This window comes from Pleurodeles waltl, chromosome 1_1, assembly GCF_031143425.1.
Source record: "Pleurodeles waltl isolate 20211129_DDA chromosome 1_1, aPleWal1.hap1.20221129, whole genome shotgun sequence".
NCBI lineage: Eukaryota > Metazoa > Chordata > Amphibia > Caudata > Salamandridae > Pleurodeles > Pleurodeles waltl.
In genome coordinates, this window is record NC_090436.1 from 143,787,180 (window position 1) to 143,810,931 (window position 23,752).

General features: G+C 41.3%; 1 protein-coding gene across 2 annotated transcripts in view; it reads right to left on the reverse strand.

Moving 5' to 3' along the window:
- The window catches only part of DYM (dymeclin), a 917,326-nt gene that overhangs the window by 861,477 nt on the left and 32,097 nt on the right, over positions 1-23,752 (reverse strand). For both annotated transcript variants that reach the window (XM_069219181.1, XM_069219183.1), the window contains exon 2: positions 5,916-6,108. In XM_069219181.1, the coding sequence (XP_069075282.1) occupies positions 5,916-6,055 (140 nt within the window). In that variant the 5' untranslated portion in view covers positions 6,056-6,108. The remainder of the gene's footprint in view (positions 1-5,915; positions 6,109-23,752) is intronic.

A 23,752-nucleotide genomic window follows, 5' to 3' on the forward strand; every position in this document is an offset into this window, starting at 1 on the left:
CTCTGAAGGAGAGAAACTGCTGCTGGAGTACCTGCTATGCATTGCAGTTTGCTGCTGCCTTTGATCAGCCATTCATCTAAGTATAGAAAGACATGCATGGCTTTTCGGTACAGATGTGCTACCATCACCACTAGGCACTTTATAAAAGCCCTTATAGCTGTGATGACTCCGAAGAGTAACACCTGGAACTGGTAATGTTGCCCACTCACCACAGCTCAAAAGTACTGGTGATGCGATGGACGGATGGATGGAGATATGAAAGGATGTTGCCTTCTTGTAGCAGCTGGATGACATCTTGTGGAGGGATTATATGAAGGTGTTTGGAGAGGATGAACCTGTTCAACTGCCTAAGGTGAAGGATCATCCTGATAGAGACATCCTTTTTAGGAATTAAAAAGTACAGATAATAGACTCAGGGCAGAGTTAGTATATAGGAATTTTCTCCAGAAGGTGAAGGTAGTCTGAACTCAGTATGTGGTGAGATGTTGGGAGAGGTTGTGTGAAATTCGAGCTCTAACCTTCCTGCACAATGGAGGGCCCACTGATCTGAGATGATGGTGTAATATTGCGTTTGGATGTGCCTCAGTCTTCACTGAACAGGTGTGATGTGGCTGGGGTGAAGGGAGACAGAGTCAATGCTTTGCAAAATAGAAGCTCTTTGTGGAGCCACTTCTGCCTTTCCAGCACCCATTTCCCTTATAGGCTTCCCTCCAGAAGTCCGTCAGCAGCTTGGGGTCCTGAAAGGACTGTTGGAATGGGGGTTTCTGACTTGAGCCCCAGGGTTTGGTACCTCCAGTGCCTTGATGCTCTGGAAAAGCAGATTTGGGACTGGAGGACTGGAGGACCTCTACGGGCTTGGTGATGTCAGCGTCCATTTTGATTTTGTCGAGCATTTGCTTGATTGGGTGCCGAACAGATGCTCAACAACAAAAGGGACATTCATGAGGTGGTGTTGCACCTCAGGCTTAAGCACGTTCCTCCATCTCCTCCCCGTAGAGAGGGCCCATCAAACTGGCAATTTCCCAGTGTGTGGCTACCCTCTTTCCTTTTAAATCAATCTGCTTAGACTTCTTGTCAGGCATAGAGGTGTGTCCAGTGGCCTGTACAGAATCCCTTTCACAGGCAGTGTGCACAACTAAGGAGTCAGGGTCAATATGTTCACAAATGTAAGCTGGGACATCTCAGGCAGGATTAGCCACACTGGCTTTCACTGGCTCCTTAAAGGTCTTGGAAGCTGACCTGAACATGCTCTTAAGCACTGGAAGGTAGGGGACCACAATCTCCATCTTAGTGTTTTGATTAGAAAGTAATCATTATCCTCAGCTGTGTGGAGCTTTACTTGATGATGTTGTACAGTCCTTTGTATTACTGCATGATAGGATTTGCAGTAATAGTAATATTGTCAGGTGGGGACAGCTCGGCAGGATAAGACTTTAGATGTTGGTAGTCATGGGGGTCTATCACATAGTTTCCCAGGAATCCTGCCTCATAGGAGTCTGACATCAGAGTATTCATATGTTACTCTCACTGCTAAAAGCACACAAGTTAAACCAATACGTTTTGATAAATAACTAGTCTTGGTCACTAAGAAACAGTCTTAGCATGATTATCAGGGGTTTGTTGCCATATGGGTCTTTTACGCACAAAGGTCATGTGAGTAGAATTATCAGATATCTTTATAGTTTTCCCAGTCATTTACCTTTTTCTAGATTACATTTAATAACCATGTGGCCACAGGCTCAACAGATGGCCAAATACAGGAAGAAAGTAGAATAGAACTGATTAAGCATGTCAGATAGCCCTGAATGAAAGTGGGACAACCACTGACAACAGACAAGGGTACTATTGAGCCTTTATTATAGATGATTTCCTGAATTTTAGTTGAATGGACCTGCAAGAGAAAAATCGCCAAGAAGTGTCGGAAAGTGCAACAGTTTGCTCTCTATTATTTGTAGGACTCACCTCCAGACTAATTTTAGTGGATCTATTGTATGCAATACAAATAATTAGAGCAGATCATTGCTTTTCATTGGTAGACTTTCTTGTAAATCTCTTTTCCTTGACGTTTATCAGATGGCTTTCTTTCCTCTTTTTATGTCTGTTCCTCTCTAGACCATAGTTTTTTTAACCACCCTTTTTATTGGATGACTTACATCCTCCCAAAGCTATCAACATTGGAACTACTTTTTTCTTTTTCTTTTAGTACTCCATGGGAATGCGCACATTTTCTTGCTCTCTCCTCCATATGGTGCTTGTCCCCTCAAATGCCCACCCCTTGCACTCTACGTGTTGCTCCCCACTTGCCCCGATAGGCATTTTTGCATTATGTTTTAAAGTCCTTCACCGCTCCTCCGTTGCCTCCTTAAAACCCCTGCTCATGACTAACTGGCTTTTCTGGAGGTCCCAGCAACTGCAATTTGATACTGGGATGCTACTTTTCTTGATAATACACAGTATTTTCTTTTTAATTTACGGTTCTAAGATTGTCGTCCACCATCTTGGAGCAGTAAAATAAAACAATCAAAATGGCTGCGCGCACATATGTGGTGATGCATGCGCATGCAAACACCAAGACTCAGCAGTCATTTTGCCTTTTTTCGACAAGGTTGTTCAGCATCTGCAACAAGCATTTTTTTCCTACTGCCAATGTTGTTCTGCAACATAAACTGGCACAGCTATACAGTCAGCTTACATGTAGCTAAAGAAAGACCTATTGACTTTAACAGTGCTTGTTATTAGTATGTGGCTATTATTCTTTCGGCACAACCCCAGCCACGTACCAATCATATCCAGTTCAGACATTTAGGATAAGATATCACTGCTTAAACAATCAGCAAAGCAAAATTCTAACGCCAGTCAATTTAAAAAATAAAACCATCAATTACGACCCGGAGAGAAGTCCTCTTGTCTGATTAGGATAAGGCAAAGAAAGCCATTGACAGCATGCCATAAAGAATGCCGATTCTCATAGTTTTAATGTTTAGAGAATCGTGATTTTATTAAAGACAAAGAGGCTAGTATTATGCATTAATCCTTTTATTCACTAATTCCGAGCAGCCTCTTGAAAGCTCTATATTACAATCAATTATGACAACATAAGCAAAAAGAATTTTCAGTCCACAAAACTCCCAACTACCCCACACTCTTCCTCTTTTGGTGCTGTTCTGAAACTCCAAACAATCTTCTGTAACTTCCCCAAACATATTCTCAATTATCGAAAAGTAGTGTTATTGATAGAAATTTAAGATTACATGTGCTGTAATAATAAGATATATTTAACATTTATTAACATTTGCCTTAATAAGTACAATAATCTAAATATCCATTTACAAAGTGACCGCAATCAATAAAAATAATAATTTAAGCCTTTCCTTTTTACTTTTTTTAATCCCTCCAAAGAGAAGGGAGGGAGGGATAATGTTTGCCTCCTTGTCTCTTATGGCTTGTTTATGGCTAAACAGGAGGCTAGCATTAAGCATGTTCAAAGCTTCTCAACACAGAGCTAGAGACATGCTCTACAGGTTTGAAGTAACACATTCTGAATACTTCTGCATTTGACCAGTCTGCTGCTTTCAATATCTCTGCCAATCTTCCTGCTGCACAATAAACCTGTGAGCACATAGCCCCTCTTAAGGAGTGTTTTTTAAACCTTTCCACATCCACACCTGCTTTCGTCTTAACATTCTTCACCCATTGAGCAATCGTTGCTACTGAAAGAACTTTAAATGTTTTCATGTACGAAATCAACAACTGAGTGACACCATCTGCTCTAAACTCCTCCATCCTTTTTTTTATGTTCTCTTATACATTCAGCCACACAAAATTTCGGTTTCTCCTCAAAATATGGGTAAGACAGGAAAGCTAGTTTTGCACCATTATTTAACGCCTGGGTCAGACCAGGCGTTAGGGGACCTGTGGACCCATTTCCATGGTTAAACACCATGGAATGGGTCCACAGGTGCCCTCCAGCCCCGGGAACACCCCCACCCCCACTCCCACCCGACCAGAGAGACACCAGAGGATAGGGGACCCCATCCCAGGTAAGTAGGGTTAGTATTGGTAAGTATTTTTTAATATTCGTTTTAAGTGCCATCGGGGTTCCTAACTTAGGCCCCCTGCATGGCACAGGGTGCAATGGCCATGCCCAGGGGACACTGGTCCCCTGTGCTGGCCACTGGGTTGGTGGGCATTACTTCTGTCTTTTATTAGACAGGAGTCATGTGATATGGATGGTTGTGCGTCAGGAAATGACGCTAGGCTGGTTAGAGGCATTTATTTGCCTCTAACCAGGCTAGCGTCATTTTTAGACGCACAACCCCCTCCTACTCCACCGCCATCCACACCCAGCTAACGCCTTCTTTTAATAAGCTAGCCCAAGTTTAGCGCCGACTTGCGCCATTCCTTTAATATGGTGCCCACATGGCACTGTGGAATTGCGCAAGCCAGCGCTATACTTTTTGCCACAAAACTGCGTTTGCGCAGTTTTGTGGAAAAAAGTATAAATCTGGCACTAAGTGTTTCTTTTTCAGTAAACACTTACTACATGGACCTTTATTCGAAGAACTGTCTTCCTCAGACATGGTCCAATACTCCCTCTCATCAGCTAGTCCCTTTCTCTTCTTACTTTTTAAGATATTACATCACATCTCTTTTACGCTCTCCTTCAATTGTTGTATAATTATTTCTCATATTCTCTCTTTCTGAATATCCTTTTCCTTATTTAAATCAGCCAGATTCCCAAAATTATTGATTAATGTGTCTTAAAAACTTCAAATAACCCCCAAAAGCACTGTAAACTGAACTGACCGTGAACCAAAATCCCTCCGGAATAGCCAGATTGGAAAACATTTGTGCATTCTATTCAGCCTCAAAAAATACCCAAACTCACATAAAGAGACTGATATATTACATAGTGCACCGTAGTGCACTTTCTGTCATTGCAGCTGCTTCCTCTCATTTTGATAAAAACGAAATCTGTATGTCTGATTGATTTGTAAGTAGTGTTATCACATTGTCTTTTCCTAATATGCAAAGGTTAATCTCAATTAGACGTTTCTATTCTCTGCTCGCAAGCGTGCAAGCCGCACGACTTCTGAACAGAAAATTCCTTTTCTTTATAAAAGACGCGTTGATTCAACTGTAGCGTCTTCAGTTTTGCCAAAAGAAACTTTTAATGCACGCTTGTTTCCTAAGCTGCATACAAGTAAATAAACACATCCAGTTAACCTCAGAACAAGTAAATAAACAGGCTAACTTACAAGTCCGCTCGCAAGAACATTTCAAACTGCTCAAGTTTCAAAGAAACTGGACGCTTAGCTGTAACAAAATATAAACACTCATGCGTTATGTAAAATAATTAAAGTACATTTCTAGAACACGAATTCCGCCATATTCTTATACATTACCTACCTGACCCAATTAAAAGTACGTTTATTACTAATATCAGTCAAATAAACATTAAGATTTTTCTATTTAAGTAAAACATGAGTTTAAGTCTAACACAGATCCCATAAATTGGGTTCTGATAACTCTCCTCTAACAATGCTTTCCAAGTAAACTAGCCACTATAAGTTATCAAATAAATATATACTAAACATTTTGTAAATGGCAAGATATGGAAGGAAGATATACTTATCTGCTCAGAAGCAGCAAACATAAGAGGAAAAGGGGGGAGTATTGGGGAGTTTCATAGACTGAACGTTGTCATAGTTGATTTTAACATGGAGCTTTAAAGAGGCTGCTTGGAAGTAGTGAATAGAAAGGATTAATGAATAATGCTAGCCTCCTTCTCTTTAATAAAATTGTCTCTGGCTTTTTGCCACTATTCAACCAGCTCAGGATTCAGCTCACAAACCACTGGCCAATGCAAGTAACATTTAAAGACAACGAAGACCAACAACAGAACTCTGTCTTACCTGTTTGTTGGAGTTGTGAATGTGAAGGACAGAAGCTGGTTCCAAAATGGATCATTCTCAGAGATGGACTCAGTACCCGATAATTTCTTTAGGTACTCATTTTCTGAAAGATCCGTAGTAGTGCTGCTATTTGCTCCCATTTTCTTTGTTAACCAAGATATCTTCTTTAGAACTTCATCATATCAATCTGACCCTGAAATAAACAACCACAAAGTAAAACAATTGAGTATGTACAGAAAGTTATCTAATTATTCCTTGCAGAATTGACAAAACACAGAGCTAGGTGGCTTGGTGGCAGAAAAGAACAGCCTACTTTTAAGGATATTACGTTAAACAAAGAGGCAAACCCAGTTACCCTTGGACCTGGGCGAGTAAGTCAAAAATCCAAAACAGTCCCTGCAGGGGAAGTGTAAGCCTCAAATTCCATGGCAGTAGTATAAACAGACCCTCCTTAAGGTGGGATTATGTAAATTGACTTTCTTAAATATTTACTCTTTTATTCTGTTTTCTTTTTTCCTTAATGCAAAACAAAGTCTTATAGTGCCTTGTTTGTCATCTGTCTGTCCGATATCACATCAAAATTAGAAACATTATTAAAAATATACATATGTAAGTACATATAGAAGTATAAATAGGTAACTATAACTCACAATCTTGCCATGCACAGTTTTCTTATCACTATTTTTATTGCAAATGTTGAAGTGATAACATCAAAGATGCCATAGAAGATCTCACCAATGATATAATATGTGGAGTAATTAGCTGTGCATGGCGAAGGCGTGAGTTATAGTTACCTTAGGGCGCGAGTTATGGTTACTTAAAAGAACTCTAACTATAACTGCTGAATTTATATTGTTTTGTAAAAGTAAATTGAGAACCTAACTATAACGTTCCTGTGACCTTTATTTTTTTCAGTGAATTTTTATGGTCTTTTAATGTAAAGCAATTTTAATTATTTAGTAAACGTTATTCCAACTTGCATTGCTTTGTAGCCAAACCCTTATAACCACCCAACCCAGCGCCATGCACATCCTTTGGCCGTGGGCAGCACAGGTTGGCCACAGGGCCTGTCTCTGTCAGTGAATCTGTGGGTAGGTGCGTGAGTGTTTGTGTAGGTCTGAAAGTGGGTGTGAGAGTCTGAGTGGGTGTGTGAGTGGGTGCATGAGTCTCTGAGTGAATGAATGAGTGTATGAATGAGTGTATGAATGAGTGTATGAATGAGTGTATGAATGAGTGTGTGGTTTTTCTTTCAATTTTTTCCATATTTGCGAATAAATCAGAAAATTCACGAATTTTTCGCAAATATCACAAAATTATTTTAAACCTATAATTTCTCCCTAAAACACACTTATATCACATCCCTGGTACCTTCACCCTGACCCCTTATTCCAATTTCACCCCAGTGGGCCGTGTCCCATGAAATAAAATGGTGGCTGCAACTATCTAGCTAGGTTGCAGTCAGCCAATTGCAAAACTTCTTTTCGCATGCGTATTTGCGAAACATTCGAGAATTTCACAAATTATGTGTGAAATACTCACAAAGTCATCACGGCCAGAGATATACAAAATGTATTTACCCTTTAATATCTCAAAAACTTACTGAACGGATTTACACCAAATAAGTGAGAGCGTGATCTGCGTACCCAAAGCTACCTTTCTGCCAAATATGGTCTAATTCCGTCCAGTGGTTCGGGCTGTAGAAGTATGTAAAGGTCCTATGGGAATTAACATGGGAAACACAACTTTTTTCACACTCCCCCTTTTACTCTGCCCCCACTTAACGGATTACTTTGAAACTTTCTGTGCGCAACAAGAATCACTGCAACACTATTTTCGGAAAATTTACTGAAAATTCATCAAACGATGCCAAAGATATAGGCAAGTCAAAAAACACTTTTTCTATGGAAACATGGTCCCAACGATAACTACCTAGTGGCGACTGCCACTAGGAGATATATATATATATATATATGGAAAATGTCACTTACCCAGTGTACATCTGTTCGTGGCATTAGTCGCTGCAGATTCACATGCTGTGCACATCCCGCCATCTGGTGTTGGGCTCGGAGTGTTACAAGTTGTTTTTCTTCGAAGAAGTCTTTTCGAGTCACGAGACCGAGGGACTCCTCCCATTTCGACTCCATTGTGCATGGGCGTCGACTCCATCTTAGATTGTTTTCCCCGCAGAGGGTGAGGTAGGAGTTGTGTATGCTAGTAATAGTGCCCATACAATGGAGTGAATGCGTATGTACATAATGAAGTTTCAAGTAATATATTTACAAATGTACAAATGTTTAAGATCTACTTCTAAACGGCTACAGGCTCCCGGGGAGGCGGGTGGGCGCATGTGAATCTGCAGCGACTAATGCCACGAACAGATGTACACTGGGTAAGTGACATTTTCCGTTCGATGGCATGTGTAGCTGCAGATACACATGCTGTGCATAGACTAGTAAGCAGTTATCTCCCCAAAAGCGGTGGTTCAGCCTGTAGGAGTTGAAGTAGTTTGAAATAATGTTCTTAGTACAGCTTGACCTACTGTTGCTTGTTGTGCAGTTAACACATCTACACAGTAGTGCTTGGTAAATGTATGAGGCGTAGACCATGTTGCTGCCTTACATATTTCGTTCATTGGAATATTTCCTAGAAAGGCCATGGTAGCACCCTTCTTTCTGGTTGAGTGTGCCTTTGGTGTAATAGGCAGTTCTCTTTTAGCTTTAAGATAGCAGGTTTGAATGCACTTAACTATCCATCTAGCAATGCCTTGTTTTGAAATTGGATTTCCTGTATGAGGTTTTTGAAAGGCGATAAATAGTTGTTTTGTCTTTCGAATTAGTTTTGTTCTGTCAATGTAGTACATTAGTGCTCTTTTGATGTCTAATGTATGTAGTGCTCTTTCAGCTACAGAATCTGGCTGTGGGAAGAACACTGGTAATTCTACCGTTTGATTCAAGTGGAACGGTGAGATTACTTTTGGTAAAAATTTAGGATTGGTCCGTAGAACAACTTTATTCTTGTGTATTTGAATAAATGGTTCTTGAATGGTAAATGCTTGAATTTCACTCACTCTTCTTAGAGATGTGATGGCAATTAAAAATGCTACTTTCCACGTTAAGTATTGCATTTCACAAGAGTGCATGGGCTCAAAAGGTGGACCCATGAGTCGTGTTAAGACAATGTTGAGGTTCCATGAAGGAACTGGTGGTGTTCTTGGTGGTATAATTCTCTTTAGGCCTTCCATAAACGCTTTTATGACTGGTATCCTAAACAATGAAGTTGAGTGCGTAATTTGCAGGTAAGCTGAAATTGCCGTAAGATGTATTTTAATGGAAGAGAAAGCTAGTTTAGATTTTGCAAATGTAGTAAGTATCCTACTATCTCTTTTGCAGATGCGTGTAAAGGTTGAATTTGATTATTATGGCAGTAATAAACAAATCTTTTCCATTTATTTGCATAGCAGTGTCTAGTGGTAGGTTTTCTAGCTTGTTTTATGACCTCCATACATTCCTGTGTGAGGTCTAAGTGCCCGAATTCTAGGATTTCAGGAGCCAAATTGCTAGATTCAGCGATGCTGGATTTGGATGTCTGATCTGTTGTTTGTGTTGTGTTAACAGATCTGGTCTGTTTGGCAGTTTGACATGAGGTACTACTGATAGGTCTAGTAGTGTTGTGTACCAAGGTTGCCTTGCCCATGTTGGTGCTATTAGTATGAGTTTGAGTTTGTTTTGACTCAACTTGTTTACTAGATATGGAAGAAGTGGGAGAGGGGGAAAAGTGTACGCAAATATCCCTGACCAGTTCATCCATAGTGCATTGCCCTGAGACTGATGTTGTGGGTACCTGGATGCGAAGTTTTGGCATTTTGAGTTTTCTTTTGTTGCAAATAGATCCATTCTGAAGTAAGTGTTCAGTATTTGGGGGTGAATTTCCCATTCGTGGATCTGTTGGTGATCCCGAGAGAGATTGTCTGCTAACTGATTCTGAATCCCTGGAATAAATTGTGCTATTAGGCGAATGTGGTTGTGAATCGCCCAATGCCATATTTTTTGTGTTAGGAGACACAACTGTGTCGAGTGTGTTCCTCCCTGTTTGTTTAGATAATACATTGTTGTCATGTTGTCTGTTTTGACAAGAGTGTATTTGTGGGTTATTATGGGTTGAAATGCTTTGAGCGCTAGAAACACAGCTAACAGTTCTAAGTGGTTTATATGAAACTGTCTTTGCTGAATGTCCCATTGTCCTTGGATGCTGTGCTGATTGAGGTGTGCTCCCCACCCTGTCATGGATGCATCTGTCGTTATTACGTATTGTGGCACTGGGTCCTGAAAAGGCCGCCCTTGGTTTAAATGTATACTGTTCCACCATTGAAGCGAGATGTATGTTTGGCGGTCTATCAACACCAGATCTAGAAGTTGACCCTGTGCCTGTGACCACTGTGATGCTAGGCACTGTTGTAAGGGCCGCATGTGCAACCTTGCGTTTGGGACAATGGCTATGCATGAGGACATCATGCCTAGGAGTTTCATTACTAATTTGACCTGTATCTTTTGGTTTGGATACATGGCTTGTATTACATTGTGGAATGTTTGGACTCTTTGTGGACTTGGAGTGGCAATTCCTTTTACTGTGTTGATTGTTGCTCCTAGGTATTGCTGTGTTTGACACGGCAGAAGGTGTGACTTTGACTAATTGATTGAGAAACCTAGTTTGTGTAGGGTTTCTATGACATAATTTGTGTGTTGTGAACACAGTATTTGCGTGTTGGTTTTGATTAACCAATCGTCTAGGTACGGGAACACATGTATTTGCTGCCTTCTGATATGTGCAGCTACTACTGCTAGACATTTTGTAAAAACTCTTGGCGCAGTCGTTATTCCGAATGGCAACACTTTGAATTGGTAATGTATCCCCTGGAATACAAACCTTAGATACTTTCTGTGTGAAGGATGTATTGGTATATGGAAATATGCATCCTTTAGATCCAGTGTTGTCATGTAGTCTTGTTGTTTGAGCAGTGGGATTACTTCTTGTAATGTAACCATGTGAAAGTGGTCTGATTTGATGTATGTATTTAATATTCTGAGATCTAGTATAGGTCTTAGAGTTTTGTCTTTTTTGGGTATCAGAAAGTACAGTGAGTAAACTCCTGTGTTTAGTTCTTGTTTTGGTACTAATTCTATTGCCTCTTTTTGGAGCAATGCTTGAACTTCTAATCCTAGAAGATTTATATGTTGTTTTGACATACTGTGTGTTTTCGGTGGGACTGTTGGAGGGAATTCGAGAAATTCTATGCAATAACCATGCTGGATAATTGCTAGTACCCAAGTATCTGTTATTATCTCCTCCCAATGTTTGTAAAATTGGCTTAGTCTTCCACCCACAGGTGTTATGTGATGGGGATGTGTGACTTGTAAGTCACTGCTTATTTTGAGGACTTTTGGGGCTTTGGAATTTTCCTCTATTTTTTTGGAATTGTCCCCCTCTATATTGCCCCCAAAAACTTCCCCGCTGATATTGGCTTTGGTAAGTGGGCCTTGTTTGTGATGTTGTGGTTTTTGTAGGTTGTCCTCGAAACCCTCCCCTAAAAGGTGTTTTGCGAAATGTGCCTCTGCTCTGCGGGGAGTAGAGTGCGCCCATGGCTTTTGCTGTATCAGTGTCTTTCTTGAGTTTATCAATAGCAGTGTCGACTTCCGGCCCAAACAACTGCTGTTCATTAAATGGCATATTTAGCACGGCTTGTTGAATTTCCGGCTTGAAACCTGACGTGCGCAGCCATGCGTGCCTTCTTATTGTTATTGCAGTATTTACTGTCCCTGCAGCCGTATCTGCTGCATCCATTGAAGACCGTATCTGATTATTAGAGATACTTTGTCCTTCTTCCACCACTTGTTGTGCTCTTTTTTGGAACTCCTTGGGTAAGTGTTCTATCAAATGTTGCATCTCATCCCAGTGAGCTCTATCATATCTTGCCAAAAGTGCTTGTGAATTGGCAATGCGCCATTGGTTTGCTGCTTGTGCTGCAACCCTTTTGCCCGCAGCATCAAATTTGCGACTCTCTTTGTCTGGAGGTGGTGCGTCCCCCGAGGTATGAGAGTTCGCTCTCTTACGAGCTGCCCCGACAACTACTGAGTCCGGTGTTAATTGGGTTGAAATATAAACAGGATCTGTTGGCGGTGGCTTGTACTTTTTCTCCACCCTTGGAGTTATGGCTCGGCCTTTAACAGGATCCTGAAAGATTTGTTTTGAATGTTTTAGCATTCCTGGGAGCATAGGTAGTCTTTGGTATTGGCTATGAGTGGAGGATAGCGTGTTAAAGAAAAAGTCATCCTCAATTGGTTCGGAATGCAAGGTGACGTTATGGAAAGCAGCTGCCCTTGCGATCACCTGTGTGTAAGATGTACTGTCCTCAGGAGGTGACGGCCTGGCAGGGTACGAGTCTGGGCTGTTGTCCGATACTGGAGCATCGTAAAGGTCCCATGCATCGGGATCATCTTGACTCATGGCAGTATGAGTCGGGGAGTGCATCAGTGGAGGAGTTGCTACTGGTGATGTGTGCACTGATGGTGGTGGAGACGGTGGTGGAGTTGTTTTCTTTGCCACCTTTGCCTGTGGCTCCTTGTCCTTTTTTTGAAAGGCACGTTTTCTTTTTATTTTAATTGGGGGAAGAGTGGTTATCTTCCCTGTGTCTTGATGAATGTGGAGCCTCCTTTGAGTGTAGTCTGGCTCTACAGCTTGAAGTTCCTCTCCAAATCTATGTTTTTGCATTTGGGAGGACAATCCTTGTTCCTCTGTGTAGGAACCTGTTTTCGGCTCCAAGGCTGGATGTTTCAGAACCGAAACTTTTTCGGACGTCTTTTTAGGCTCTGAAGAGACCTTTGTAATTTTCGGCGTGGTGGTTTCTCGGTGCCGAATTTGTTCAGTGCCGCTGTCACGGTGCCGAAAATTCTCGGAGCCGATGTCTCGGGTCCGAGATTGCTGTGTGGCAGTATCTCGACCGGAGTCGGATGACTTCGACACCAGCGTGCCCTTTTTCGGTGCCTTGGTTGGGTCACCTATTTTTTGGGTTAAGCCATGGCCTGTTGGCGGTGGCGTCCCCTGGGCTTTTGTTGACTTCTCGTGAGTCTTATGTTTCGACGTCTTACTCACGGTTTTCGGCATTTCTTCGGCCTCGAGCTCTTCCGAGTCCGACTCTTGGATAGAGAAAGCTTCCTCTTCCTCCTCGAAAATCTCTTGTCCTGTCGGCGTCGACGCCATCTGCAGTCTTCTGGCTCTTCGGTCTCTTAACGTCTTTCTGGACCGAACCGCTCGACAGGCCTCACAAGTATCTTCCTTGTGCTCTGGGGACAAGCACAAGTTACAGACCAGATGCTGATCCGTATACGGATACTTGTTATGGCATTTTGGACAGAAGCGGAATGGGGTCCGTTCCATCAGCCTTGAAGTCGCACGTGGCCGGGCCGACCAGGCCCCGACGGGGGAATCGAAAAAACCCCGAAGGGCCACCGGAGCTCTTCAAAATTCAGTGTCGATCTGTTATAACTAACCCGATACCGAACGCAAACAATACTGACGTTTTTTCCGAGATTCTAACTAACTTTCCGACCCGAAACACGGAGCGAAAAGGAACACGTCCAAACCCGATGGCGGAAAAAAAACAATCTAAGATGGAGTCGACGCCCATGCGCAATGGAGTCGAAATGGGAGGAGTCCCTCGGTCTCGTGACTCGAAAAGACTTCTTCGAAGAAAAACAACTTGTAACACTCCGAGCCCAACACCAGATGGCGGGATGTGCACAGCATGTGTATCTGCAGCTACACATACCATCGAACATATATATATATATAGTGCTCCTGAAACAAGTGACAGCACAGTGAAAGTGAATGAGTGAACAAAGTGCATCAGTGATATTTACACACACGTATATATATATATGAATACAATGTGGTCAAAAGGTTGCTGGGTGGCGCACTCCACTGCCGGTGCACAGTGACGGAGGAGACCAATCTCGGAATTATTTAGTAAACTAAGAATTTCACCGCACTCCATTTAATTGCAGTCAACAACCACCTACACGTTTTGACTCGCAAAGGAGTTTTGATCACGATAAATTACCAAAGGGTCATCATCAGGACCGAGAAAATGTATAGGAGACACCTTGTATAGGAGGTGCCTTGAGACCACTCAGGGACCAAAGTACCCTCAGATGCTGTGCCAATAACTCAGACCAGAATAAGCATAACTTCCATATCACTGTGTGCCTCTATGTCCCATTAATTGGACATCCAAAGAGGGAGTTTCAACTAAAGAAAACCATATTGAAATGACAGATGAAAAACCAGGCACTATGAGACTTTGTTTTGCATAAAGGAAAAAAGAAAACAGAATAAAAGAGTAAATATTTCATAATGTCAATTTACATTACCCTACTTTTAAGCATAGACTGGTCTCAATCTAATTTTAAATTATTAAGTCTAATAGTGCTGACCATATCCCAGTGGTGCAGAGTATATGCTAGTACAGGGTTACAATTTTGCACTCACACAGATAATTAGTTTTAAAAAATCTAACTGCGGTGACAAAATATTAACAGATTTACAATACACATGTAAACCTAGCTTCCCACAGGGAACAGAGTTGTAGACACTATTTGAGAATAATTCTAAAGTTGCTCTTTGCTTTTTTAACACAGGTTTTTAAAGAAGGGTGTAAGAACTCCATACTGAGCTAAGACTCCTCGAGAGGGTCAAATATTCTGCCAGGTTTGTCAGGACCTCGACGTGGAGAGTTTGTGCAATATACAACATACAAGCTTCAGCCCGTAGTCAATGAAGTGTGGTACGAACAGGAGTGCTATGTTCAAGGAGTTTTGCTCTTGACACCAGCTAGGCTGCAGCATTTAAGAATGTTTTTACGGACAAAACTGATCTGCGACATAATACAAATGGGCCAATCCTAGAGAGGGCTATGAATTACGCTTACATTTAAATAGGTCTGGCTCGAATATATATGGATGCATCTCCCTGCAGAAGGGCTCTCTCAAGATCTCCACAAGTTCCAAAAAGTGTCTCTCCAAACCTGAAAGCTGTGGTTTAGTGGCACATGCCACTTTGCTACCACACAGAATAACCTGACCCCCATTTAAAATACCACAGCTCGGTAGTAATGTTAAACCAATGAATGCCAATCCACATTTACTATTACCATCCAACTATAAACATTTCTATTCACATGGGCTCCTTTACTTTCAGTGAAAAGTGTTTTAGAAAACTGCAGGTGGTTTTAATGTGCAATGTTAATGCTACATAACAGACCTGTTTGCGCCAAACGTCTAAGGATACAGTATCTGTATTGAAAAGCCTTACATATTTCTCAACTTCAGTTCTATTAATTAGGCTGTTTCTTCGAAGTAAATGAGAAAGAATTTAAAATGTTGACCAGATGAAAGGCCTGAACCTCTTTAATGTGGCAGGAGTCCTGAACCTCCACATTCTGGCAGGAGTCTGAAAGCTCCTCACTCTGGTAGGAGTTTCTGAAGTCTTGAACCTCCCCACTGTGGCAGGAGGCCTGAGCTGCCTATATGCGTTAGGAGTCTTCCACCTCCTCACTCTGGCAGGAGTCTCAAACCTCCTCACTCTAGCAGGAGGCTTTAACCTCCTCACTCTGGCAGGAGGCTTGAATCTCTTTACTCTGGCAGGAGTCTTCAACCTCCTCATTATGACAGGAGTCCTGAACCTCTGTGCTGCAACAACAGGCTTGAACTTCTGTTTGCACTGCTTGGAGTGTTCATGAGGAGTTGGGATGCAGGTCTACCCAAGAGATTAAGCAGAGATCATTGAACGGTAATCTCAAAATGATGGGAGATGGTGTAAGAGGCATGTGTTGCAACTATAGCTGGATGATTTGGGAACTTCCATACATTGGGTGTATGCATTAGCTGTAAGAGGATGTGTAGGTGAGGTGTGAGAAGTGGGCAGAACATATTTGGCACTAATTTGATAATGTAAAAAAGCATGCCACAAAAGGTCTGTAGGACTGCATGCGCAAAAGTTAGTAATATGAGTCCTGGTAGTGCCCTTGATAGTCATGTAGCTTGTAGTCTGTATTTTAGTGCTAATCTTGCTAGTCTCTAGAATTACTGGGAGAGGGTGACAGCTGCTAAAACTAATTATTTGGAGCGAGAGGGATTAACTCACAGAAGGTTTATTTTGTTTTAATGTAGCACTGCAATATTTATGTGAGCAACATCTACTCTCAACAGGTCCGATAGTTTGTCTCACGAGATTACACTGTGGACTGGAGGCAGATCGTTTTTGATGCTACAGTCTAGATGTTAGGTTGGGGAGTTAACTTGTGGTTATGGACACGTTCACCACCATCTTCAACTTAGGTGCTGCGCGTTATACAAACCTTACATCACTTTTATTTGCCACAGCTCTTAAAGAAGTCTGCGTTTACAGTTTCCATGATGGGGTTAGAAAGTGATAATTCTTTGTGTGCATAAAAGAGTGGCGCTAACAAAAAGAAACAAGACATTTATGCACAGTGATTTAAAAGTTATTATTCTTGCATAGATTTTTTTTTTTATGTGGAAGCGTTCATGTAAGTAGAGAAATGAGCAAATGAGGAAAGGCCATGTTTGAGGCAAGAATTTATACCTTTCAAAATTTGCTATGTCATCCACAGTATTGCAAAACAGACTGCAGAAAAAAGGTAATAAAGCACGAACTAGAAAACCTCTGCACAGCACCAAAATGAAGCTGAATTCTCAACTTCATAAACACAACTGTTTCCATAGAAAATGGCGCATGCTTAACAGTGTGTTCATGTTACAGAAATTCATAACAGAAAAGCCAAGGTTTGAATGGGCATGAAAAGTGCCGTGCATAATTACAAACAGGCGATCAGGTCTGAAACGGCTTAACTGAAAGGGGTATGTAGACCGAAATTTTTAGTCACCCATTAGATTGAATCCCTCTTTAGAAGGCAAGGATATATTAAAAACTGACTCTCTCAAACACGTCCCGACTCGGTTCTGTATTCGTGTCCTCAACTTTACAAGCAAAATTACAGTTTGATTGCTCCAAAATGATGGTAAATTACTGTTAAGGAGATACAAGTCAGCAATGTAAACCCTGCTTACATTTTAAATGTGCTGGGAAGGGGAAAAGTCCACTGTATGGTGTACACTTGTGCAACGTGCCCTGCGTGCCCAACTGCGAGCATCTGGTATACCAGTATGTGGATTTCTGGCCCAAGCCTAAAGCTAACCTAGCCTGTGTGCAAAGGTCTAGACCTGCCTTTGACATGAGACAAGTTCTGGAGCTGGAGGGTTGCACCAAGTGTTCCTGTCACTGATACATGTGCGTAGCATAGTGGTGGCAGCATAGAGTGTTTTGAATTGATCCGAGTGTGACCAGGTTACTAACCTGTGTTACAAGAGTGGGAGCATGCTGGTGCCCTGGAATGCATGTTTATTCTGTTTTTAATTGTGAACCTGGAATCATAATGGCATCAAGATCCCTAGTGCATGAATGAATATGTGCTGTGTGTGAGAAGCGCAATAAACAATAAACCGGAGTGACAACAGCCACGAGTTTCATTTTAGAATCCTCTGGCCTGTTCATGTGCACAAGATGGAAGTTAGGTTACTTCCCAGACAGTGGAAGTGTATTACTGACATTACTGAGACTGGTGGGTGGGAAGCCAAACACTGAAGTGCAGAAAGAGGAAACAGGCTTCTCTTCACAAATTAGATTAGGTTCTTTCTAATACAGAGACCTGCTGCTGCCATTTGGTAGATGGGAGAGGTGAAGGTTGGGATTACGGTTCCTGTTGTCACACTGTGAATGGTCCTTTAGAAGGGGTCAGCCTTTTGTCTCTCTTCCTCATCACTGCCAGGAACGGTTGTTGATAGATGCAGGTTGCTCACACCTCTTTGCGTCTCTTTCGAGAGTGCTTCAACCTGGGGATGATCCTACTGTAAAGAGCATTATTCAGGACAAGGACTGAGAAGAACACATATAAATAGAACTGGCCAAACCTGTTTCTGAGAGGACTGACAGAGAATTCACATTCCCTGTCTGCCACCTCTGTATAGCAGTGGGACCCGTTCACCCACTTGTGGTTCCAGTTCCAAGTTCTCTGTGCCCAAGGAGGGACTGCTCCACAGAGTACCCAGGAGACTACTGCTCAAACAGATTTGGAAGCACAACTGCAAGGAAGTAAATGCAGAACAACCGACTGAAGAGAAAGTGGAAAGATGACATGAGATATGCAGATGAAGTGTTCATACAAAATGTGGGAAGAACATTTTTAAGTGCCTAACAAAGTGATATACTTCTGAGGATAGTGGTGTGAATGGGAACAAGTAAGACTCTGAAGACCACTACCTCGTCCACAGTGATTAGTAATGTTTAATTTGCAGGCTCATCTTTTCAGATTTAAAACATTTTCAATTCTAATTAATCACACCGAAATCGGTGCATTACTTAAATGATTGTGTATCCCTGAATACCAAATATATGTAACTGTAACCCTCTCTTCAATTACAACACAGTTTCATATCTATATAACCTAGTGGTTCCAAATTATTTGTAGGGTACATACTCCTACAATAACACATATACATATCATATAACTACTCATCCCACACTAAGTATTGATACATATTAATTGTATAATCATTTATATTTATAATTATTTTCTTCCAGTGTTCCTGTTCCTATTGGTATGTGGGCTCTTACGTAGTTTAGATAGAACTATAGAAAATACGAAGTGAAAATGTGTATTGGTTGACATTTCAACATGGCGGCTGACTTACATTGTAATTTGTTTGTATTGTAATGTTAGTCCATCTTTTATGTTGGTGAATTTTGCTATTTATTATGTTAATGTTATGACTACCCCATCTGTAATCAAGGCTACGGCTGAAACACGTTGGAAGGTGTTATCTACCCCCATACCTTTTCCTTTTATTCTGCAAGGATACGCTACTGTTATATTTGGACTTCCCGGTTCCACGGTCGAATCGCCACTGGGGATGCTTAGGTATTCCGGGACTTGTGTATTTTGATATATTTTAAATACCGAGGCTCCCACAAGACGATTATCTTTTGAATTGGGATATATGACCTGAAGAATCTGGCTTCACGACCTGCAAGAGTCTCAGATGTGATATAGAGGCACGATGCGGCCGTCATGTTTGGAGAAAAGTGAACCGCAACACTGCTGGCAGTTACAGCTGGCTTACAATATAGTAAGGTTCACGACGAGTCATTACGTTGTCTGCCAGGCTGGAAATGACATCTGAGGATTTGATGTAATCGGTAAGCAGTTTGGAACAGTTTTTTGGAACAGCTTTGTGATGTTTAATACGGGGTTAGGACATGGCGGGTAAAGTCAGAAGCAAGGTGCAGGAGGGTGATGCTTTGTACCTGCCGATAATTCACAGCGAAGGTCAAGGGCAACAAGTTTTCATGTTTATTTTGTCCTTGGGACAAGGAGGCCCAACCCCCTGCATCACAAACCCTTTGGCTGAGAAGGGAGTTGTCTGCAGTTGAGGTAATATGCGTCCAAAAGTTATTGCTGTTTGAACTTGTATTTATGGTTCATTAATTAAAAGCCATCATTATTAGGGTGAGCGCTGTATATAAACGTTTTAATTAACATAATTGACAGTGGCTCCAGTTAAATAAAAAAAAGTGTACACACTTGTTTGAAAGGTTTAACAATATGAGGCTAAGTATAATGCTCCCAGAATGCTTTCTTATTAGATGCAAATGTTTGCAGCAGCTCGTAAGAAAGAGTGAGGATTCTTTGCTTTCAAAATTCAATGTTCAGAAAAAAAATGCAAGTAAGAAAAAAACTTTACGCTACTATGAAATTTTAGATGCTATTTCTTTGAAGCGTCATGTAGTCAAATGTATTGATGCATGCTAGTATTTCCAAAAAATATTCCTAACGGAAAGTCGGTGTAACCATTTTCAACAAGTCTATAAGAAGCATAAAAATAAACAAGAACTGGCAAAGCCAACTGATGTTTTTGGTCTCAAAAAGCACATATTGCCACCAGTTGCGTAACAAAGGCCCGCAGTCCCCCTCCTGGGGCCCCCCACAGCACAGCACCTGCCTTGAGTGAGTCTGGAGGGAGGGGCCCTCCATGCGCTTTGCAGAGAGGCATCCTCCAGTTTCCTTATGCCACTGATTGCCACAGTGGTTCCTGGCACTGAACAAAACTACTTTGTGTGCCAATATGCTCCTTGTGGAAGAGCAGAATGCAGCCACTCTCAGTAAAGCCAGCCAATAGGTAGAGAAATAGAAGTTTAATAAAAACAAAAGCCCAAATTTAAAGATGGCCTTGCGCCATCTAATGCCACTTTAGCATAATTTTTCTGATGCTAGTGTGGCATTAGATTGCCAAAAACGCTGCACCATATCTACAAAGTGGGACAATGCATGCACTGCGCCACTTTGCGCCACATTATGCATGTGCCATGCACAATGTATGCAAAGGGGGCATTCCGGCACAAGGAGGCCTGCAAAAATGGCGCAATGAAATCGACAAGATTTAATTGCGCCATTTTTGGCATAATTTTCAACGCCTGCTTAAAGCAGACATTAAAAGGACGCACCCATTGGAATCAATGGGCCTCCTTGCACTTTGCTCCACTAACGTAAGAATTTTTGACGCTAGTGGAGCAAAGCGCCACAATAGCATAAAAAAGTTTTACGCTATTGTACCTAATACCGCCACAGCGCGCCGTATCTTAAATACAGTGCACACATGGTGGCGTTAGGTGGGGCGCAAGAAAAGTGGCGCTTCACAATGTGAAGCGCCACTTTTCTTGAATCTGGGCCAAAATGTCATTGTTAACCATAATTAGGGACCCAGTTCTTAAAGATAGTCACTAAAGTGCACCCATGGTATAGGTCTTTGAATTAGTGGCGTTCATGAATTCACAAGAACTTACAGAAGTAGGCCAGGAAATTGTACTCCTACAAAATATTTGTGAACGGTATTTTAGCACAAGCAAATATGCATGTGTAGATTTGCTCATGTGAAAATCTATTGAGTGGTTACAAGTTCACTTTCCCTCCAACTTCTTTTTTCCCAACCCTGGAAAAACTTCTACTTCTTCTCTTGTCAGGAGTAAATTTCCAACCTTTCTCATTATGGGAAAAGATTAGAGAAGAGCTGTTGAAAATCCTTAAAATATGCAAGTTTGTAGGTTTGCAGACTCAAAGGCATTCCAGCCCTGGAACTATTGCTTACTGCTTCCTCCAGCCATAGTATGTAGATCTGCAGAAAGGTAGCAAAAAAAGGAAATTGCTATAACAGGGATTGAAATTGCAAGTATTCACTACTATACTGTAGTAGTAGCCCGAACATAATCAGAGAGGCTATTATCAGACCTCTTACATAATGAGATTGGTGCCATGTAGTGAGGCGACAAATTATGGCAGCAAAGGGGCAAGTAGATTTTTTTTACAAGACAAGTAGATTTAAGAAGTAACCTGTCCCATCGACAAGTAGATATTTTATTAAATTCCACACCCCTGAAACATGCTCAAAGTAGCTCATCTCCATATTTCTGAGGATCGGTCTGCTGATACTAAAAAAAATGCAGCAAGTCCACAAATAAAACAAGTCTTTCAATCCAAATATCATTTTTACTTGCCTCAAACACGTGATGTTATCAAATGAGGGGCAATCTAAAATGATATCTTTGTTGAAGGTCGCTTCATCCCCATTCCAAACTTTATGTCACAACAACAATAGACTTAGGTGAATCATGTCTTCAATAAAACTCAAGGCAACTTCACTTTGAGATAAATGAGGAAGCTGATTGGGGACTGAAAGAAGTCCTCTCTTCACAAAATTATTCTCAGTTATCTGGATACAGGGGAACTTAGTGTAGCCCTACACACCTCACCCAAATGTGCACATACTGATGCATTTAGCTTTATAAGCTTGTACCATATATTTGATGGACTTTTCCCCATCTTTGTAGCAAAGCTGATGACTCCAGTCAAAGATTTTTCGAGCTTTATGTGTCTAGTCTGTACAAGATTTTTCCAAGTCCCTTTCACATTGAACTGGACACCTAAATACACAAATGAGAGAATTACACTTAAATCCATGCCAATTTCAATGAAAGGATCAACACCTTCTCCTAAGTGGACCAAATGCAGAAAATAGGATTTGGAGAAGTTGACCTGTAGGCCCAGGTTTGTCATAAAATCACCAAAGCCATCCAGGGCCTGCCATAGGGCAATGGGAGTCCGGGCCATCAGCACAGCGTCATTCGCATACCCGTAAGAACCTTCTTGAGAAATTATAACAAAAACATCCTTGGTGCATTCAGCTTTGGCCTTTTCATCTAAACAACCCAGCCAGGGGCCCCTATAACCCCTTGTTAGACTTCAATAAGAAATCCTTTGGGTTAATATTAGACCATTTCACTATTAGGCCATAAGGCCTGCACACCTCGATATCCTTTAAATAATGTACTAGGCGGAAGACCCCCAATGGCTGAGCCTGTATCTAACCTTAAAATAAGTGGCAGATGGTAACTCACGCCAATAACATGGGCTTTTCAGTTCAACATCTAAGCCCACATATTCTCTGATATCAGGATTAAATCAATCTCTTTCCCAGCTCACTAGCCAATGAAAGTGGGTAGATATTCCATAACAAGATCAACCACCTCACTGGCACAGACCAAACTGAGACTCATGCAGTACTTGTTTAATTCTTTGCCACACTCATTGTTAAAAGAAATGTGTTTGCTCCCCGTTCCTAGAATCTAAATATCCAAAGACTAACTTAGCTGGCAGTAGGCACAAATGGACATTAAAGTTGCCGCTCCATAAGATACCAGGCTCAAATTTCAGTTTTGTTTTACAAAACAACTTCAGTCCCTTGATCAGTTCAGCTACATTACATCTAATTTTTTGATTGAAATTTAAAGCATCATTGAACCTACAAACAATTGTTCTTTTACATTTCTGGTGACTGGCAGTTGAAAAACAGTCTTTTTTTAGGTCCCAACGGAGGCAGCGCATTCACTGTCCCTGGTTAGCTATGTTGTTTACAAACGGGGATTACAGCCCATTGCTTACCTTTAATTGACTTCATTGTCAGTCTTATTTGCTGACTCCTGTTTGGTCAGCACATGCTGGCTTCACTTTGTTGGTCTGTTTTCTCTATCCCTGGAGCCAGGGCCAAGTACTATTTCCTTCTTTTGGGAGTGCCTTTATGCTGCTTCAGCTTTCAGTCTCAGCCTTTTTTCTTCTATATAAAGCACTTTGTAAAAGTTTATGTGTTTTTAGTTTCTTTTTCTCCTGATGCTGCCTTGTGATGTTACTTTCACAGGTCATGTCCTGTGTATGTTTGATTTTACTTTTAATCCTCCCTCCTTTTCTCTTTGGTGCAGAATATGACCGCCAACAGGCAACAGGTTGTTAGGGTCACTTTTAAAAATGTTTTTTAAATACATTAATGGCTTTGAGCTATCGCTATTAAGAAATCAATTGTTTAGTTTGTCACAAAGTGCTCTTTTGATACGTGTTTCATGATTTATAGGATACCTTGGGCATGATTAAAATGTTTGTGTGAAAGACAGGTTGTGTTTTAAGCTGGTTTATGTTTGCACTACTAAGGTGAAAAGAACATCATATTGTAAAATGCTTTTTGCTTCTCTGGCTGTTCCTGTTGCACAACCTCTAGTGGCCTAATGTGCATTTTTGTAACAAAGATTACCATCACATCCCATCCCAAGACAGACCAGGCCATCCCATTCCATAGCACAACATCCCACACCATCCCATGACATCA